General features: G+C 41.3%; 1 protein-coding gene and 1 long non-coding RNA gene across 2 annotated transcripts in view; one reads left to right on the forward strand and one right to left on the reverse strand.

Moving 5' to 3' along the window:
• Positions 1 to 558: 558 nt before the first annotated feature.
• Positions 559 to 9,349, forward strand: LOC129822384 (uncharacterized). The gene is made up of 2 exons (XR_008754482.1): positions 559 to 860; positions 8,781 to 9,349. It is a non-coding gene; the product is annotated as an uncharacterized LOC129822384 (long non-coding RNA).
• Positions 6,689 to 18,245, reverse strand: part of LOC129822383 (SR-related and CTD-associated factor 4-like) — a 42,419-nt gene continuing 30,862 nt past the window's right edge. Inside the window, exons 13-14 of the mRNA XM_055880629.1 lie at positions 8,320 to 8,449; positions 6,689 to 8,091 (exon numbers count right to left, since the gene is read on the reverse strand). Of these exons, the coding sequence (XP_055736604.1) occupies positions 7,481 to 8,091; positions 8,320 to 8,449 (741 nt within the window). The 3' untranslated portion in view covers positions 6,689 to 7,480. The remainder of the gene's footprint in view (positions 8,092 to 8,319; positions 8,450 to 18,245) is intronic.

Genomic DNA, 18,245 nt, shown 5'->3' on the forward strand with positions numbered 1-18,245 from the left:
CTTTTATGTCCTACATGTGTATTTGGTTGAATCAATAGCTTACAATAGACTGGTGTCAAGTTGAATTGGGGAAAAACCTGTAGCAAGGCAGGCATGTGATGAATAGTCTGTGTCTCTTTGTCAGAGTCACCCTGGGCTTCTCTGGTCAGTGACGAAGATACAACAGAGACATACAACAGAGACATCACACTTGGGGTTTTACCTCTCACTGGGGCGGGGACTGGAACATATTGTGATGTGAATTATTGCTCAATGTAGCCTATAGATTATAAAGGCTATAGGTGCCCTTCATGTGACGGAGGCATTGAAAATTATGTTAGGGCATTGAATGGGCGCGCACATGCATGTATCCATTATTTATGGGAAACCAAGTGTAGGCTACATGGCTTATGCAGTCATTTCAGCTTTGATTGCTGAATTTGACAAACACCAGACATCCTACCTGTGAGTTTAGCACGTCTTAAACAATTAGACAAAACGGCAGCCTATCTATGAAAGAGAAATCTGCGTTATGCCTTGTTATTGACGCGGTCACAGATATGGCCCCGGTCTCTAGGACCTAGGGGGGAAGATATCTCGGCGTCAAACATCAGGCTAATTTATCCCCACCACATGAGAAGAAAACAAACATTATGCATAAAAACATACCTGTTCATTACTCGCAGTTGACTATTGTGGCTGTCGTCCAATGTATGCGGTGAATTGGACGCGCTGTGTAGAATATGCCATCGCTAGTCTGTGCCGCGGAAAGCTCCGTCTGTTGCCGCTACCATGTTGTTTCTACGCCACGACAGAGAGGAAGAGGCGAAGCGAGAGGTTTTACTCCGCCCAAAATCTGTCCACGGAAATAAACCCACGAAGTGAGGAATTTTTGTATGCAGGTCAATGAGAGCGTGTCAAAATTGCTCAATATTTTTTTATTGCTAATTTGCTACGTGAGGTTTATTTGATCGAATAGAAATGTAGTAATGGATAGGTTGTTTAGGTGCACTCTAGGTGGGGGGAGTAGCAACCTATGTCCGTGATAAATTAATGTCAATGAAGATTTAACCCGAGATTGTCCTTTTAGGTTTTGAACGTTTATTAGTTAAAATACACTGATATACAAAAGTATGTGGACGCCCCTTCAAATTAGTGGATTCGGCTATTTCAGCAACACCCGTTGCTGACAGGTGTATAAAGTGGAGCGCACAGCCATGCAATCTCCATAGACAAACATTGGCAGTAGAATGTCCCGTATTGAAGAGCTCAGTGACTTTCAACGTGGCACTGTCATAGTCAACAAGTCAGTTTGTCACATTTCTGCCAAGCTAGAACTGCCCCTTCAACTGTACGTGCTGTTACTGTGAAGTGGAAACGTCAAGGATGAACAACGTCTCACCCGAGAAGTGGTAGGCCACATGAACAGGCTCACAGAACAGGACTAGTAGTTGTAGCAGGAGTTGTAGTTCTAGTAGTTGTAGCAGTAGTTGTAGTTTTATTAGTTGTAGCAGTAGTTGTAGTTTTATTAGTTGTATTAGTAGTTGTAGTTTTATTAGTTGTATTAGTAGTTGTAGTTTTATTAGTTGTATTAGTAGTTGTAGTTTTATTAGTTGTATTAGTAGTTTTATTAGTTGTATTAGTTGTATTAGTAGTTGTATTAGTAGTTTTATTAGTTGTATTAGTTGTATTAGTAGTTGTATTAGTAGTTTTATTAGTTGTATTAGTAGTTGTAGTTTTATTAGTTGTATTAGTAGTTGTAGTTTTATTAGTTGTATTAGTAGTTGTAGTTTTATTAGTTGTATTAGTAGTTGTAGTTTTATTAGTTGTATTAGTAGTTGTAGTTTTATTAGTTGTATTAGTAGTTGTAGTTTTATTAGTTGTATTAGTAGTTGTAGTTTTATTAGTTGTATTAGTAGTTTTATTAGTTGTATTAGTAGTTGTAGTTTTATTAGTTGTATTAGTAGTTGTAGTTTTATTAGTTGTATTAGTAGTTGTAGTTTTATTAGTTGTATTAGTAGTTTTATTAGTTTTATTAGTTGTATTAGTTGTAGTTTTATTAGTTGTATTAGTAGTTTTATTAGTTGTATTAGTAGTTGTAGTTTTATTAGTTGTATTAGTAGTTGTAGTTTTATTAGTTGTATTAGTAGTTTTATTAGTTGTATTAGTAGTTGTAGTTTTATTAGTTGTATTAGTAGTTGTAGTTTTATTAGTTGTATTAGTAGTTTTATTAGTTTTATTAGTTGTATTAGTAGTTGTAGTTTTATTAGTTGTATTAGTTGTAGTTTTATTAGTTGTATTAGTAGTTTTATTAGTTGTATTAGTAGTTGTAGTTTTATTAGTTGTATTAGTTGTAGTTTTATTAGTTGTATTAGTAGTTGTAGTTCTATTAGTTGTATTAGTAGTTGTAGTTCTATTAGTTGTAGTTGTAGTTTTATTAGTTGTATTAGTAGTTGTAGTTTTATTAGTTGTATTAGTAGTTTTATTAGTTTTATTAGTTGTATTAGTAGTTGTAGTTTTATTAGTTGTATTAGTTGTAGTTTTATTAGTTGTATTAGTTGTAGTTTTATTAGTTGTATTAGTAGTTGTAGTTTTATTAGTTGTATTAGTAGTTGTAGTTCTATTAGTTGTAGTTGTAGTTGTAGTTGTAGTTTTATTAGTTGTATTAGTAGTTGTAGTTTTATTAGTTGTAGTTGTAGCAGTAGTTTGTAGCATTTGTAGGCCTATTAGTAGTTGTACAACTTTTTATGCTGTTAATGTAAGTTTTAGTTTTATTTATACTTATTTAATTGTTATTATTATTATTATTATCTGAAAACACCTGAAACCCTACCTCTTCAAAGAGTATCTTAGACGTTGGCCATTTGATTAATTGTTCAGCAGTCTTATGGCTTTGGGGTAGAAGCTGTTGAGGATCCACCCCCCTATAACCCGAGGTTATTACTGGTGGAGAGTGAGACAAAGCTTGAACTGTTTGTTCCTCTAACATTGGAAACCAAAAAGTTGAAATAGTTGAATATCTTCAGAAGTTATAAACTCAGTTATTATGAACTTCTTTTTGTTGTTGTCTTGGTCACATCTCTGAAAAGTGTGTTCCCATCACACACCTGATACCTCCGGGCTTGGTGATGGTCTTTCATAACCTCAAACAGTTCAAGCTTTGTCTCACTCTCCACCAGTAATAACCTCGGGGCTATAGGGGGGGGGTCGTAAGACGCAGGCTTCGAGAAAACGTCAAAGACAACATTGTATCATGTAGAGTCAAGCGGCCGTTTAGCAATGGGCTCACTCGTGTAAACTGAACAGAGGTCGTTGTTGTGGGGTTAAGAAACAGTCACCCTTAACATGTGCAGAAAGACACCCCTTGACCTTTTTCCACATTTTGTTGTGTTACAGCCTGAATTTAAAAATGACTCAATTGAGCTTATGTGTCACTGTCCTACACACAATACCCCATAATGTCAAAGTGGATTCACGTTTTTTTTTCAAAAAATTATGAAAGTAATTAAAAATGAAAAGCTTGAAATGTCTTGAGTCAATTAGTATTCAACCTGTTTGTTATGGCGATGCCTAAATAAGTTCAGGAGTAAAAATGTACTTAACAAATCACAATAAGTTGCATGGAATGTGTGCAGTAAGTGTTTTAACGCGATTGATAAACCTAGAGAGGAACCAGGCTATGAGGGCTGGCCAGTCCTCTTCTGGCTGTGCCGGGTGGAGATTATAACAGAACATGACCAAGATGTTCAAATGTTCATAAATTACCAGCATGGTCAAATAATAATAATCACAGTAGTTGTCGAGGGTGCAGCAAGTCAGCACCTCAGGGGTAAATGTCAGTTGGCTTTTCATAGTCGATCAAGTGAGTGTTTTAATATGATTGTTGAATGACTACCTCATCTTTGTACCTCATATACACATACATGTATATGTACGGTCCCTCAGTCGAGGAGTGCATTTCAAACACAGATTCAACCACAAAGACTAGGGTTTTCCAATACAGGGTTGGGTAGGTTACTTTCTAAATGTAATCCGTTACGGTTACATGTCCAAAATTGTAATCAGTAACGGTTATGGGGCATTTGTGTGTAGATGGGTGAGAAAATAAATCCATTTAATCCATTTTTAACTCGGGCTGTAACAACAACAACAAAGTGTGGAATAAGTCGAGGGGGAAACTTCCTGACGTTCCCTGTGAGATAACAAACCAGGTGGGAATAATATACCTGTTGTTGTCAGATAATGTAAACAGATGTACAAAATGGACACCATCTGGATGAGCCCACAAACAGATGACGATCTGAACATAGAGAACACTTAAGATGGCTGCAGAGACAACCCATGCATCCCAATTAGCACCCTATTCTATCTCCTATATAGTGCATTACTTCTGACCAGAGACCTATGGGCCCCGGTCAAAAACGGTGTAATATATTGGGAATAGGGTGGCACAGTGACCCCCCAGCACCACCACCACCCAAAAAACAACTTGCCTTTCATGAACACTCACTCCAACAGCTTTACACCACTCCAGCCGATGCTTGGCATTGCGCATGGTGATCTTAGTCTTGTGTGCAGCTGCTCGGCCATGGAAACCCATTTCATGAAGCTCCCGACGAACACTTATTGTGCTGACGTTGCTTCCAGATGCAGTTTGGAACTCTAGTGAGTGTTGCAACCGGTGACAGATGAGTTTTACACGCTTCTGCACTCTTGACTTTCCCCATATTAGTTCTTGCAGTTAGCTACTTCATTGAGGAACAATTGACTTACTCTGACTGTGATATGAGGTTGTCTCACCAAGCTATCTTAACACGAATGCACTAACTGGAAGTCACTCTGGATAAGAGCATCTGAGAAATGACTAAGAATGCAGGCAAACTTAAACAACATTTTGACCAGCATGTCACATGTGCAACCAGGGGAAAAAATTCCTATACCACCTTTACTCCAAACACAGAGATGCATACAAAGCTCTCCCCCGTCCTCCATTTGGCAAATCTGACCACAATTCTATACTCCTGATTCCTGTTTAAAAGCAAAAACTAAAGCAGGAAGTACCAGTGACTCACTCAATACGGAAGTGGTCAGATGACGTGAATGCTACACTACAGGATTGTTGTGCTAGCACAGACTGGAATATGTTCCGGGATTCATACAATGGCATTGAGGAATACACACCACCTCAGTCATCGGCTTCATCAATAAGTGCATCAACGACGTCGTCCCCACAGTGACTGTAGGTACATATCGCAACCAGAAGCCATGGATTACAGGCAACATCCGCATCGAGCTGAAGGCTATAGCTGCCGCTTTCAAGGAGCGGGAGACTAATCTGGACTCTTATAAAAAATCCCACTATGTCCTCAGACAAACCATCAAACAAGCAAAGCGTCAATACAGGATTAAGATTGAATCCTACTACACCGGCGCTGACGCTCGTCGGATATGGCAGGGCTTGAAAACTATTATGGACTACAAAGGGAAACCCAGACGCGAGCTGCCCAGTGACGCGAGCCTACCAGACTAGCTAAATGCCTTTTATGCTCGCTTCGAGGCAAGCAACATTGAAGCATACACGAGAGCACCAGCTATTCTGGATGACTGTCTGATAACGCTCTCAGTAGCCGATGTGAACAAAACCTTTAAACAGGTCAACATTCACAAAGCCGCTGGGCCAGACGGATTACCAGGACGTGTACTCTGAGCATGCGCAGACCAACTGTCAAGTGTCTTCACTGACATTTTCAACCTCTCCCTGACCGAGTGTAATACCTACATGTTTCAAGCAGACCACCATAGTCCCTGTGCCCAATGAAGCGAAGGTAAATTGTCCTCAAAATGTTCTACAGCTGCACCATCGAGAGCATCCTGACCGGTTGCATCACCGCCTGGTATGGCAACTGCTCGGGATCTGACTGTAAGGCGCTACAGAGGGTAGTGCGTACGGCCCAGTACATCACTGGGGCCAAGATTCCTGCCATCCAGGACCTATATAATAGGCGGTGTCAGAAGAAAGCCCATAAAATTGTCAGGGACTCCAGTCATCCAAGTTAGAGACTGTTTTCTCTGCTACCGCATGGCAAGCGGTACCGGAGCGCCAAGTCTAGGACCAAAAGGCTCCTCAACAGCTTCTATCCCCAAGCCATTAGACTGCTGAACAATTCATAAAAATCGCCACTGGACATTTTACATTGACCCCCCCCCCCCCCCAACTCTCTGTACACTGCTGCTACTCGCTGTTTGTTTGTTATCTATGCATAGTCACTTCGCCCCCACCTACATGTACAGATTACCTCAACTAGCCTGTACCCCTCCACACTGACTCGGTACTGGTGCCCCCTGTATAAAGCCTCGTTATTCTTATTCTGTTACTTTTTATTATTACTTTTTATTTTAGCCTACTTGGTAAATATTTTCTTCTTCTTGAACTGCACTGTTGGTTAAGGGCTTGTAAGTAAGCATTTCCACGGTAAAGTCTACACTTGTTGTATGTGTGTATGTATGTATGTTGCATGTGGCAAATAAAGTTTGATTTGATTAACATGTAAAAGTGAGACCATGGCTACTATCCCAGGTTTAAAAAAGTGCTACATTGCCCTCTAGTGGTAGACAATGGAACTGCCAACAGTTTCCCTGGTCAGTGAGTGAAAAAAAAACTTTGCATTTAAAATTTGCCTCTCATGAAGAATTTACAAGAGACACTTGCTTAGTACAAAAATAGTTTACTAAAAACAAAACAGCTAATGATACAAATTCTGAAGCAAAATATTTTCGGGTTCTGAAGCGTCCCCCCCCCAATCAATACAAAGATCATCGTGTTTTCAGATCCAACCGTAAAACTGACAACAAATAAAGTTTGTTTTTCTAACTGGCCTAGTGACAGACTTACTTGAGAATTAACAAAACATTCACTCAAAATATACCAAACAAGATATTGGCCTTCATCAGCACATACAATATATACCAAGCAGTATTCTTCTCTGTAGTTTTCTGTCAGAATATACCAGCTCAAAATAGGACAAAGTTATTCACATGAACTGACTGCAAAATTAGACTTCCGTTGGTTTAAACTGTGATATTCTCATAGAGTCGGTTTCCCAGACACAGATTAAATCTAGTCCTAGACTAAGAAGTCATTCTAACAGAGATCCATCCATTTATTCACGGACTAGGTCTATTCTGTGTCTGGTCTAACCGGACCATAATGTTTCTTTGTGTTAGTCTTAATGTCTTTGGAACGGTAGAGAAATTGATCAGGGACAGGCTGTATTCTTACAAAGTTTGTGTCTGACTCAAATGTGCCCAGTCTCCAAGTGGTTCTCTTGAGGCCAGAGATAAATCTGGGCTGTGTTCAGTTACACACACTGTAGAGAAACTAAACTCTGTGTTTTTATTGGACGAGATCAGGTCGTTCATTCCTGTTCCTAAAGGTTTTCTCCTTACAGGACCCTGGAAGCTGATCCCCGTCTCTTCAGCTCCACCCCCTTGGCCCCTGTCATCACCGTTCAAATCTATCCTGTCGGTTCATGAAACGGTCCCTCCCCTCAGGCCCACCTCTGGACCAACCGTTTCCCCCTCTTCCTCCTCTCGGAAACCCTCTATCCTGCTCCCCAAACCTCCCCCAATCCCTGTCATGTCCCCCAAACCCTGGCCTCTCGCCCCTGAAGTGTCTCCCGCCCTCCCAGTTGCCACCGTCTTCCCCGGGGGGTCCAGGCTGGAAGGGATGTCTGGGGGGTCCGTGAGGAAAGTCCTCCATGGACTGGTGGCCCATGGGCATCCTGAACCCACCTGGAGGGCCCCCCCTGGGGGGGAACATGTGGTTGGGACCCCTGGAGCCCATCATCATTGGGGGCATGTTGGGGGGAGGGAGGTGAGGTGCGAAAGGGGGCGGTAGTCCTGGACGAGGCTGCATGGTCATCATGGCCGGCCTGGGACCCAGTAACACTGCTGGGCCTGGAGGACTCATCACGGCCCCTGGCCCTGGAGCTCCCAGCTGGCTGTCTGGAGGGTCTGAGGGGCCAGAGAGGCCACCACTCCCTCCAGCCTTGTCTTTAGACCCCGAGTCATCTTTGGTGCTCCTTGGCCCTCCCATCACTTGTGGAGGGAAACCTGCAGACAGAGCAGACACATAAAACATATGGGTTAGAAAAGTTCAAATCAAACAAATGACTAACATCATATCTTTAAACATGTTCGTGATTATAAAAAGGTTGGTTTGGACTTCTTGTATATTTCATAACAAATATGTTATAATTCTACAATGACAATCCGGGGGGGAGGGTGGGGGGCGACGACAAGGTTTGTTTGTGATCCCTCTAGTTGTTCACTTGGTGTTACCTGGAGGCATCTGTGTGGGGTTGAAGCCAGCGGGCAGGAAGGAAGGGGGTCCACCGGGGGTGAGAGAGGGGGGAGGGCCAGGGAATCCAGGGGGGCCACTCATAGACCCTACTGGCTGGACTGGAGGCACCTGGAGACACAGAAACACAAGAATATCACTGTTAAGACTAGATCAACTTTCTCTGTTTTAACTGTTCTGAGGGCAAAAGGAGGAGACTTTCAATATTAGGAAGGTGTTCTTAATGTTTTGTTCACTCAGTGTTGTCCGGGCTTATCATCGGATGGAGCCACAGTGTCTCCTGACCCCTCCTGTCTCAGCCTCCAGTATTTATGCTGCAGTAGTTTGTGTGTCGAGGGGCTAGGGTCAGTCTGTTATATCTGGAGTACTTCTCCTGTCTTATCCGGTGTCCTGTGTGAATTTAAGTATGCTCTCTCTAATTCTCTCTTTCTTTCTCTCGGAGGACCTGAGCCCTAGGACCATGCCTCAGGACTACCTGGCATGATGACTCCTTGCTGTCCCCAGTCCACCTGGCCGTGCTGCTGCTCCAGTTTCAACTGTTCTGCCTGCTGCTATGGAACCCTGACCTGTCCACCGGACGTGCTACCTGTCCCAGACCTGCTGTTTTCAACTCTCTAGAGGCCGCAGGAGCGGTAGAGATACTCTTAATGATCGGCTATGAAAAGCCAACTGACATTTACTCCTGAGGTGCTGACTTGCTGCACCCTCAGCAACTAGTGTGATTATTATTATCTGACCCTGCTGGTCATTTATGAACATTTGAACATCTTGGCCATGTTCTGTTATCATCTCCACCCGGCACAGCCAGAAGAGGACTGGACACCCCTCATAGCCTGGTTCCTCTCTAGGTTTCTTCCTAGGTTTTGGCCTTTCTAGGGAGTTTTTCCTAGCCACCGTGCTTCTACACCTGCATTGCTTGCTGTTTGGGGTTTTAGGCTGGATTTCTGTACAGCACTTTGAGATATCAGATGATGTAAGAAGGGCTATATAAATAAATTAGATTTGATGTTACACAGTACACCTCAACATGTTGCACAACGCACATAATTAAGCAATAAGGCTTGAATACCTGCACCATCATTGTCAATAACACACGGCCAAGGAATGCTCTTAAAATGACGCAATAACACGCGGCCAAGGAATGCTCTTAAAATGACGCAATAACACGCGGCCAAGGAATGCTCTTAAAATGACGCAATAACACGCGGCCAAGGAATGCTCTTAAAATGACGCAATAACACACGGCCAAGGAATTACCTAATTCATACTCTTATATAAGGGGCTTCCACCATATTGTGATTTGTACCGCATACAAGTTAAAGTACATGTACACAACACTAATTCCATTCCTTTACCTTTTCAAGCTTTTAAAAAAATTATTATATGAAAGCTAGCTTTGCTGTTATACTTAAAAGAACATCATGCTTGATTGGGGCAGCTGGTAGCCTAGTGGGAAGAGCCAGTAACCGAAAGGTTACTGAGCTGACAAGGTAAAAATCTGTCGTTCTGCCCCCTGAACAAAGCAAGTTAACCCACTGTTCCCCGGTAGGTCGTCATTGTAAATAAGAATGTGTTAACTGACTTGCCTAGTTAAATAAATAAAGGTTACATTGAGCTGTTTTGTAATGTGGTGCCTGCATTTCCTCAAACTTTTATTTTAGCATTATAAACTGGGTGGTTCAAGCCCTGAATGCTGATTGGCTGACAGTCGTGGTATATCAGACCATATACCACGGGTATGACAAAACATGTATTTTAACTGCTCTAATTACGTTGGTAACCAGTTTATAACAGCAATAAGGCACCTCGGGGGTTTGTGGTATATTAGCGTTTTGCCTAAGAACAGCCCTTAGCCGTGGTATATTGGCAATATACCAACCCCCCCTCGTGCTTTATTGCTTAAATGTACACTGAGTGTATAAAACATTAGGAGCAGCTTCCTAATATTGGGCTGCAGCTCAAGTACATTGCCCTCAGAACAGCCTCAATTCGTCGGGACATGGACTCTACAAGGTGTTGGAAGCGTTCCACAGGGATGCTGGCCCAGGTTGACTCCAATGTTTCCCACAGTTGTGTCAAGTTGGCTGGATGTTCTTTGGGTGGGGGTCCATCCTTGTTACACCCAGGAAACTGTTGAGCGTGAAAAACCCAGCAGTGTTGCAGTTCTTGACACTCAAACCGGTGCGCCTGGTACCTACTACCATAACCCGTTCAAATAAACTTAAATATTTTGACTTGCCCATTCACCGTCTGAATGGCACACATACACAATCCATGTCTCAATTGTCTCGAGGCTTAAAGATCCTTCTTTAAACCCGTCTCCTCTCCTTCATCTACACTGATTGAAGTGGATTTAACACGTGACATCAATAAGGGATCATAGCTTTCAGTTGGTCAGTCTGTCATGGAAAGAGCAGGTGTTTGTACACTGGGTGTGTATTTCATAGCATGTTTTCTTGTCTGTAGGTGCCCAACATAACAGGTGTGTTTGCCTCAGTCACTCATTTATATAGAGTTCTATAGAGCCTGTCTCCATTCCTGATTGACATTGACATAAACTCAGAATATGACGGTGCCACGTTGAAAGTCACTGAGCCTTTCAGTAAGGCCATTATACTGCCTATGTTTTTCCTATGGAGATTGCATGGATATGTGCTCGATTTTATACACCTGTTGGCAACGGGTGTGACTAAAATAGCAAATACTAATTTGAAGGGGTGTCCACATACTTTTGTATATATAGTGCATATATACAGTACCAGTCAAAAGTTTGGACACACCTACTCATTCAAGGGTTTTTCTTTATTTTTACTATTTTCTACATTGTAGAATAATAGTGAAGACATAAAAACTATGAAATAACACATATGGAATCATATAGTAACCAAAAGAATGTTAAAAAAATCTAAATTTATTTTATATTTGAGATTCTTCAAAGTAGCCACCCTTTGCCTTTATGACAGCTTTGCACACTCTTGGGATTCTCTCAACCAGCTTCACCTGGAATGTTTTTCCAACAGTCTTAGAGTTCCCACATATGCTGAGCACTTGTAGGCTAACTAGCAGTGTTTGTGCTGAAACTGACATCTGGCTGCACATGTAGCTATCCACGTAGCTAGCCAGTTTGACTGTATCATACCGGAGTAGCTTGATGAGCAATGCCCATTGCCTGTATCATAAGTTAGCAGCGTGGCAGTTTCCCAATGTTTGGTGTTGACGATGAACTTTACTTAGCTAGCCCAGCTATGCTTATTAGAAGAATGTAGCTAGCTAGGATATATTGTCAACATTGATTTGTGGTGGATGATCTATAAAGCTATGGTGCAAGCTCGTTGGCTTGTAACTACTACTGACTAGTTGGCTAGATAACTGGCTATAATAGCAGCCTAGGACATTTGCTAGCTTATTTGTTTGTGCTCTGATTTAGTTTACACAGATGACATCAGCCATATGAAAAACCTTCCATAGCAAAAATATACCTAGCTAGCTAGCTTCCTTTGCTTGTAGCTTGCTTCTCATCCGACTGGTGTTAGCTATCTAGCTACAACTGCTAGCCTGCTACTAGCTAGTTGCGGATTTTGCGCAGCAAACAAGAGCTGGTTCTGTTTTTAAAACTCTAAGGTTCAGCTGAATTTTTTTTAGCATTGTCAGAAATGCTACAAAAAGGTAGCACATCGTTGGTCCTTAAATAGAAAGAAATGAGGACGTGAGACCAATAAATTGATACACCTTATAAAAAATGTTGCACCTACAAACTTAGTCAGAACGACATTTTTTAAATCCAATGGTCACTTTTTTAACTATAGTCTAGTTTTAATCTGACGTTTAGAATTTGAGCTAGGTAAAACTCAGAAAATACTCTGAAAACTCAATTGCTAACCACCCTGTTAAAAAAATCTTTCTCGGTAACTGCTGGACGGCTCATGATGAGAAGCAGGGAGTGTGATGTGTACCTCCCCAAGTTGATTTGCGAATTTCCAACAACATTGGTGTCATATTGGCTTACATATGATGATAGGGAGATTTGAATTGAACTTCAACCAACACATACTATAATATCATCAATGATACTATTTAGGCCCTTGTAGCATTTGCAAAGTCATCGACAGCTATTGTTTCAATTCAACCCAGGGTTCAACTAAAAAAAACTCTGGTTGATTTCAAATTGAATCTACCACATAATAATTAATATTTTAGATTTACGTCTGCATCTAAACCAAAAAAATGTAGTTAAAGAATAAGACTAATTCAAATCAAAAACGTAATTTAAAAGTGCATTTAAAGTTTGAATTGATTTTGTCACATTCTACAACTTAGATTTTTGGTTGAGATGGAGACTTGACTCCAACATAAAAATTATACATTTATAGTCAAACTGGATATTGAATTGTGTTTGGTTGTCAACGCAACCAAATATCACCATTTGAAGATGTATCTTCTGCTTGGAAAGTTCCATCTGTGCTACTGACTTAGTCTGGCTTTAATTACAGTTTGATCTGATGCTACTGACTTAGTCTGGATTTAATTCCAGTTTGATCTGATGCTACTGACTTAGTCTGGATTTAATTCCAGTGTGATCTGATGCTACTGACTTAGTCTGGATTTAATTCCAGTTTGATCTGATGCTACTGACTTAGTCTGGATTTAATTACAGTTTGATCTGATGCTACTGACTTAGTCTGGCTTTAATTACAGTTTGTCTACAAATTAATAATTGATATGTTGAATTCACGTCTCCACTTCAACCAAAAAAAATCTAAGTTAAAGAATAGGAATAAATCCAATCATACTTTAAAAGCTGCAGTATGTACATTTTGGGGTGACCCGGTCAAATTCAGTTATAGATCTGTCAATCTCATTGAAAGCCAGTCTAAGCAGCAGTAGATATGTTCTATGTTCTATATATCTACCGTATGTCCTCTATTTCTATGTTTCCCGATCTTACGTTTCGTTTTTGCATCTTTTACTTTCGGTTTTTGTACACCAGCTTTAAAAACAGCTGAAAATACAATACTTTTTGGTTATGGAAAATATATTTCACAGCGGTTTAGATGGTACAATAAATCTCTACACTATACTTGCTTGTTTTTGTCACAAACTGAAATTAGGCAAACTTTTCTAATTTCAGCAAACAGGAAATGGCAGTGAGCGATTTCTGCATTGTTCACCTTTTAAAAGCACTTTAAAATAAAGATGTGATTTAGTCCAATTCCTTAACTTTGATTTTTGGTTGAGATGGAGATGTGAATTCAACATAATAAATTCTTAATTCATAAAGTTAGTGGCACCGAAGACACTTCTCCTTTAAAATGTTAATATTCGGTTGCTTTGTCAACCAAACAACCAAATATAGTAGATCACTTTAGGCTAAGGTACTAACAAACTAATGTAAAAGTATTTATTCAACAAACTAATGTAACCGTATTTATGCAACAAACTAATTTAACAGTATCTATTCCACCTTAAAATCAGTAACACATCCATGGCGACTGAGGTTATTGTAACTATAAATGTCTTATGTAATAATAGAAAACGTGCATGTTTCAAGAGAGAGTGCAAAGGTCGCAGGTCGGTGGAGATCTTCACAACTGCTGTAATAATCTGTGTAGAATATTGAACAGCGTCGATCACATCGCACCATGTACTTTAATGTCATCTCATTCTCAACTGTAATCCAGGTTATTGGCTTGTGCTATTAGATGAAGCACAGTGATAACACATTGAGTTGATGTATAAATACTAAATATCTGACATTGTGTTCCCATTTGAACTTTGTTATGCTTTTTAAAATGGTTGTGCAGTGATAACACATTTACTTGACAATTATACACATCTGACATTGTTTTTCCAGTTGGGATTTGGTTGTGCTTTTACACTGAACAAAAATATAAAACGCAACGTGCAACAATTTCAAAGATTGTACTGAGTTACAGTTCATATAAGGAAATCACTCTATTGAAATAGATTCATTATGCCCTAATCTATGGATTTCACATGACTGGGAATACAGATATGCATCTGTTGGTCACAGATACCTTATAAGGTAAGGGGCGTGGATCAGAAAACCAGTCAGTATCTGGTGTGACCACCATTTACCTCATGCAGCGTGACACATCTCCTTCACATAGAGTTGATCAGGCTGTTGATTGTGGCCTGGGGAATGTTGTCCCACTCTTCTTCAGTGGCTGTGCGAAGTTGCCGGATATCGGGGGGGAACTGGAACATGCTGTCGTACACATCGATCCATGGATGACATGTCTGGGGAGTATTTTGCCCATAGAATAACTGGTACATTTTCAGCTTCCAGGAATTGTGTAAAGATCCTTGCGACATGGGGCTGTGCATTATCATGCTGAAACATGAGGTGATTGTGTCGGATGAATGGCACGACAATGGGCCTCAGGATCTCATCACAGTATCTCTGTGCATTCAAATTGATAATCGATTAAATGCAATTGTGTTCATTGTCCGTAGCTTATGCCTGCCCATACCATAACCCCACCATGAGGCACTCTGTTCACAACATTGACATCAACAAACCGCTCGCCCACACAACGCCATACACTCTGTCTGCCATGTGCCCAGTACAGTTGAAACTGTGATTCATCCATGAAGAGCACACTTCTCCAGCGTGCCAGTGAAAGGTCAAAGGTGAGTATTTGCCCACTGCAGTCAGGTCAAGACCCTGGTGAGGACGATGAGAACGCAGAGGAGTTTCCCCGAAGACGGTTTCTGAGAGTTGGTGCAGAAATTCTTTTGGTTGTGCAAACCCCCAGTTTCATCAGCTGTCCGGGTGGCTGGTCTCAGATGATCCTTCAGGTGAAGAAGACTGATGTGGAGGTCCTGGGCTGGCGTGGTTACACTTGGTCTGCGGTTATGAGGCCGGTTGGACGTAATGCCAATATCTCTAAAACGACATTGGAGGCAACTTATGGTAGAGAAATTAACATTAAATTATCTAGCAACAGCGCTTGTGGACATTCCTGCAGTCTGCATGCCAAATGCATGCTCCCTCAAAACCTGAGACATTGTGTTGCATGACAAAACTGCACGCTTTAGAGTTGCCTTTTGTCCCCAGCACAAGGTGCACCTGTGTAATGATCATGCTGTTTAATCAGCTTCTTGATATGCCACACCTGTCAGGTGGATGGATTATCTTGGTAAAAGGAGAAATGCTCACTAACAGGGATGTAAATAAATTTGTGCACAGAATTTGAGAGAAATAAAGCATTTTTGTGCATATGGAAAATTTCTAGTAAACTTTTATTTCAGTACATGAAAAATGGGACCAACACATTACAAGTTGTGTTTATATTATTGTTCAGAATAAATAGTTGAAAGCACAGTAATCTCTGTTAACCCAAAAGTCATTTGGTCAGCTGCTTGATTAACTTCAGTCTACACGCAGGCAGTGGTGTACTTACCATTAGGCAGAAGAGGCAATTGCATCACGACTCACATCATCAAGGGGTCTCGTGAGCAGGCAATACAAAATTAAAAAAATACAACAGTGCACTGTTTTGGATGCTGGAATTATTTTGGATGAACGTACGAAGGTAACCTACTTTTTGAAGTGATTTGTTTGACAATCTGATGAAAATGTCATGACTGGTTGTGTTCATGGCACATTAAAAGGTAATAGATTATTTTATTTTTTTTACAGTTAAGTAAATGTCTTTACTATAAAACGCATTGGATAAAAAATGTGGCCGCAGAAGCTGCCCAAGCAAGATTCAAAAAGCATAGTAATAACACATTGGGATTTCAACAAACTTCTTGCTGTCTTTTTTGAATGGGCAAATAAAGGGTCGAATCTCATTGATCAACGTCTCAACCAAATATTACCCACATTTTCACATTGAAATGGCGTGGTGTACCCAGTGGGATGATACGGCGGGGACTGAACCGGCATCTGGAGGGATGTTGGTGTCATATCCTTGACAAACTCTCCTACCGCTGTGCCCTTTGGCAAGGCTCTTAAGCCCCAAAATAGCTCTTGGGACACGGTACTGTGGCTGACAAATATGTGTGTTTTGTGTGTTGTCTGGGGGGGGACGGGGGGGAGGTAAGAGAAGAGCAGAATACCACTTTCTGTTGTCACAAATGAACAACAATAGTTGCATTGTATACAGCCCACATGTTACAGATGGCATCACATATTAATACCAGGGAGTCAGGGGTGGCTGGTGAGAGGAGCTGTAGGAGGACAAGCTCATTGTAACGGCTAGGATGGAATAAACGGAACAGTAACAAACATACAGAAACCACGTTTGACTACGTTCTATTACATCCAGGCGTTACAACGAGCCCGTCCTCCTCCCACCAGCCTCCACTGCCGTGAACAGGGGAGTAAACCCTGGTGTTCCTGACGTCAGAACTCAAATCCTCAGTGCTTTAGGTGCCAGTTATAGACGGGCCGTAGATAATATCCTGACCATACGTCACTCTTCACAGGTGAGTGTGAAGTTTATACTCCTCACCTGATTCACATTGAGACAACACACTCCGGTATCATTTCAATTTACATCAATTGTGAGTTTAAATAATCAGTGGAAAACATTATTTTATTGCCATGCTATCGCTACTGACAAAAACACACTCATCTTATAGTTGGGGTAGTGAGCATGTCTAGTATTTAAAGACGGGATTCAGAGAGTCAAATGACACACCCAGTGTGTCAGTGCACTGCAATTAGCAATGGTGTGCATTGAGAAATATTCTGTATAGACACCGAAGGAAGACGATCTTGGCCATGTTCTGTTATAATCTCCACCCGGCACAGCCAGAAGAGGACTGGCCACCCCTCATAGCCTGGTTCCTTTCTAGGTTTCTTCCCAGGTTCTGGCCTTTCTAGGGAGATTTTCCTAGCCACCGTGCTTCTACACCTGCATTGCTTGCTGTTTGGGGGTGTTCGGCTGGGTTTCTGTACAGCACTTTGAGATATCAGCTGATGTAAGAAGGGCTTTATAAATACATTTGATTTGATTAAGACTGCTGTGACATGCAGATAAATACAAGGTATTTGTGACCGTCTGGCAAGCGCCAAGGGATGACCAGACGACATGACCAGAGAAAATAGGTCTTCACCGTTTCAGTTGTAAATTCTCCCATCAAGAGGCTTTGCTGACTAGGTTGTGCTGCAGTTCCATAACGACGATGACAGACCCTTAGCTCATGTCCTTTCGTGATCACTGTAGTGCAGGGGGTGTTTAATGAACTCACCCCCTTCGAGTTTTATCCAGCCCTGCCGGTTACACGTTTCTCCCTGGCACCTACTTGATCAATGAATGTTACCGATTGGTTAAAGTGTCCACACCTGAGGGATTCTCACACCGCCAAGCTGAACCGAGCCAAGTTGTACTCAGCTGGCCTGAGTATCGGGTGCCAGCAGTTTGGTTCCAGCATGTACGACAGTGTGAAAAGGGTACTGGTTTCCCAGGTAGCAATCAGTCCTTGGTTAAAAGGCAAGGATAAACATGAGCAGGTGTGGAGCCGTGCTGGAAGGATGGAAACAGTTCAGACCATAAGTTCTGACAGATGTACTCAGGTGTGGACTAAGCATTGATCATGGATTTTTTTCTCTCTCTTCAAAACATCAAATTGAGAGTTTGTATGATAATAGTAATCTTACTTGATATGGTGTTTTTATAATATATGCAAAATTGCCAATTAGCAGATGCTTTTATCCAAAGCGCCTTACATTAATGCCACGTATAAGTTTTCATATCGGTGGCTCCCAGCGGGAATCGAACCGACTGTGGGAGCCACAGGACCACTTATAATAAGTAGAAGCAGTTGTTACCTGTAGTACGCCATATATGGTCAACATGTTAACATTTTACGTCTGTTATGTTCCAAGTTGTAGGATACAGTTGAAAAGCAAGGTAGCTATGGGTACGGTTACCGC

Source organism: Salvelinus fontinalis, chromosome 24 (assembly GCF_029448725.1).
Source record: "Salvelinus fontinalis isolate EN_2023a chromosome 24, ASM2944872v1, whole genome shotgun sequence".
Classification (NCBI taxonomy): domain Eukaryota; kingdom Metazoa; phylum Chordata; class Actinopteri; order Salmoniformes; family Salmonidae; genus Salvelinus; species Salvelinus fontinalis.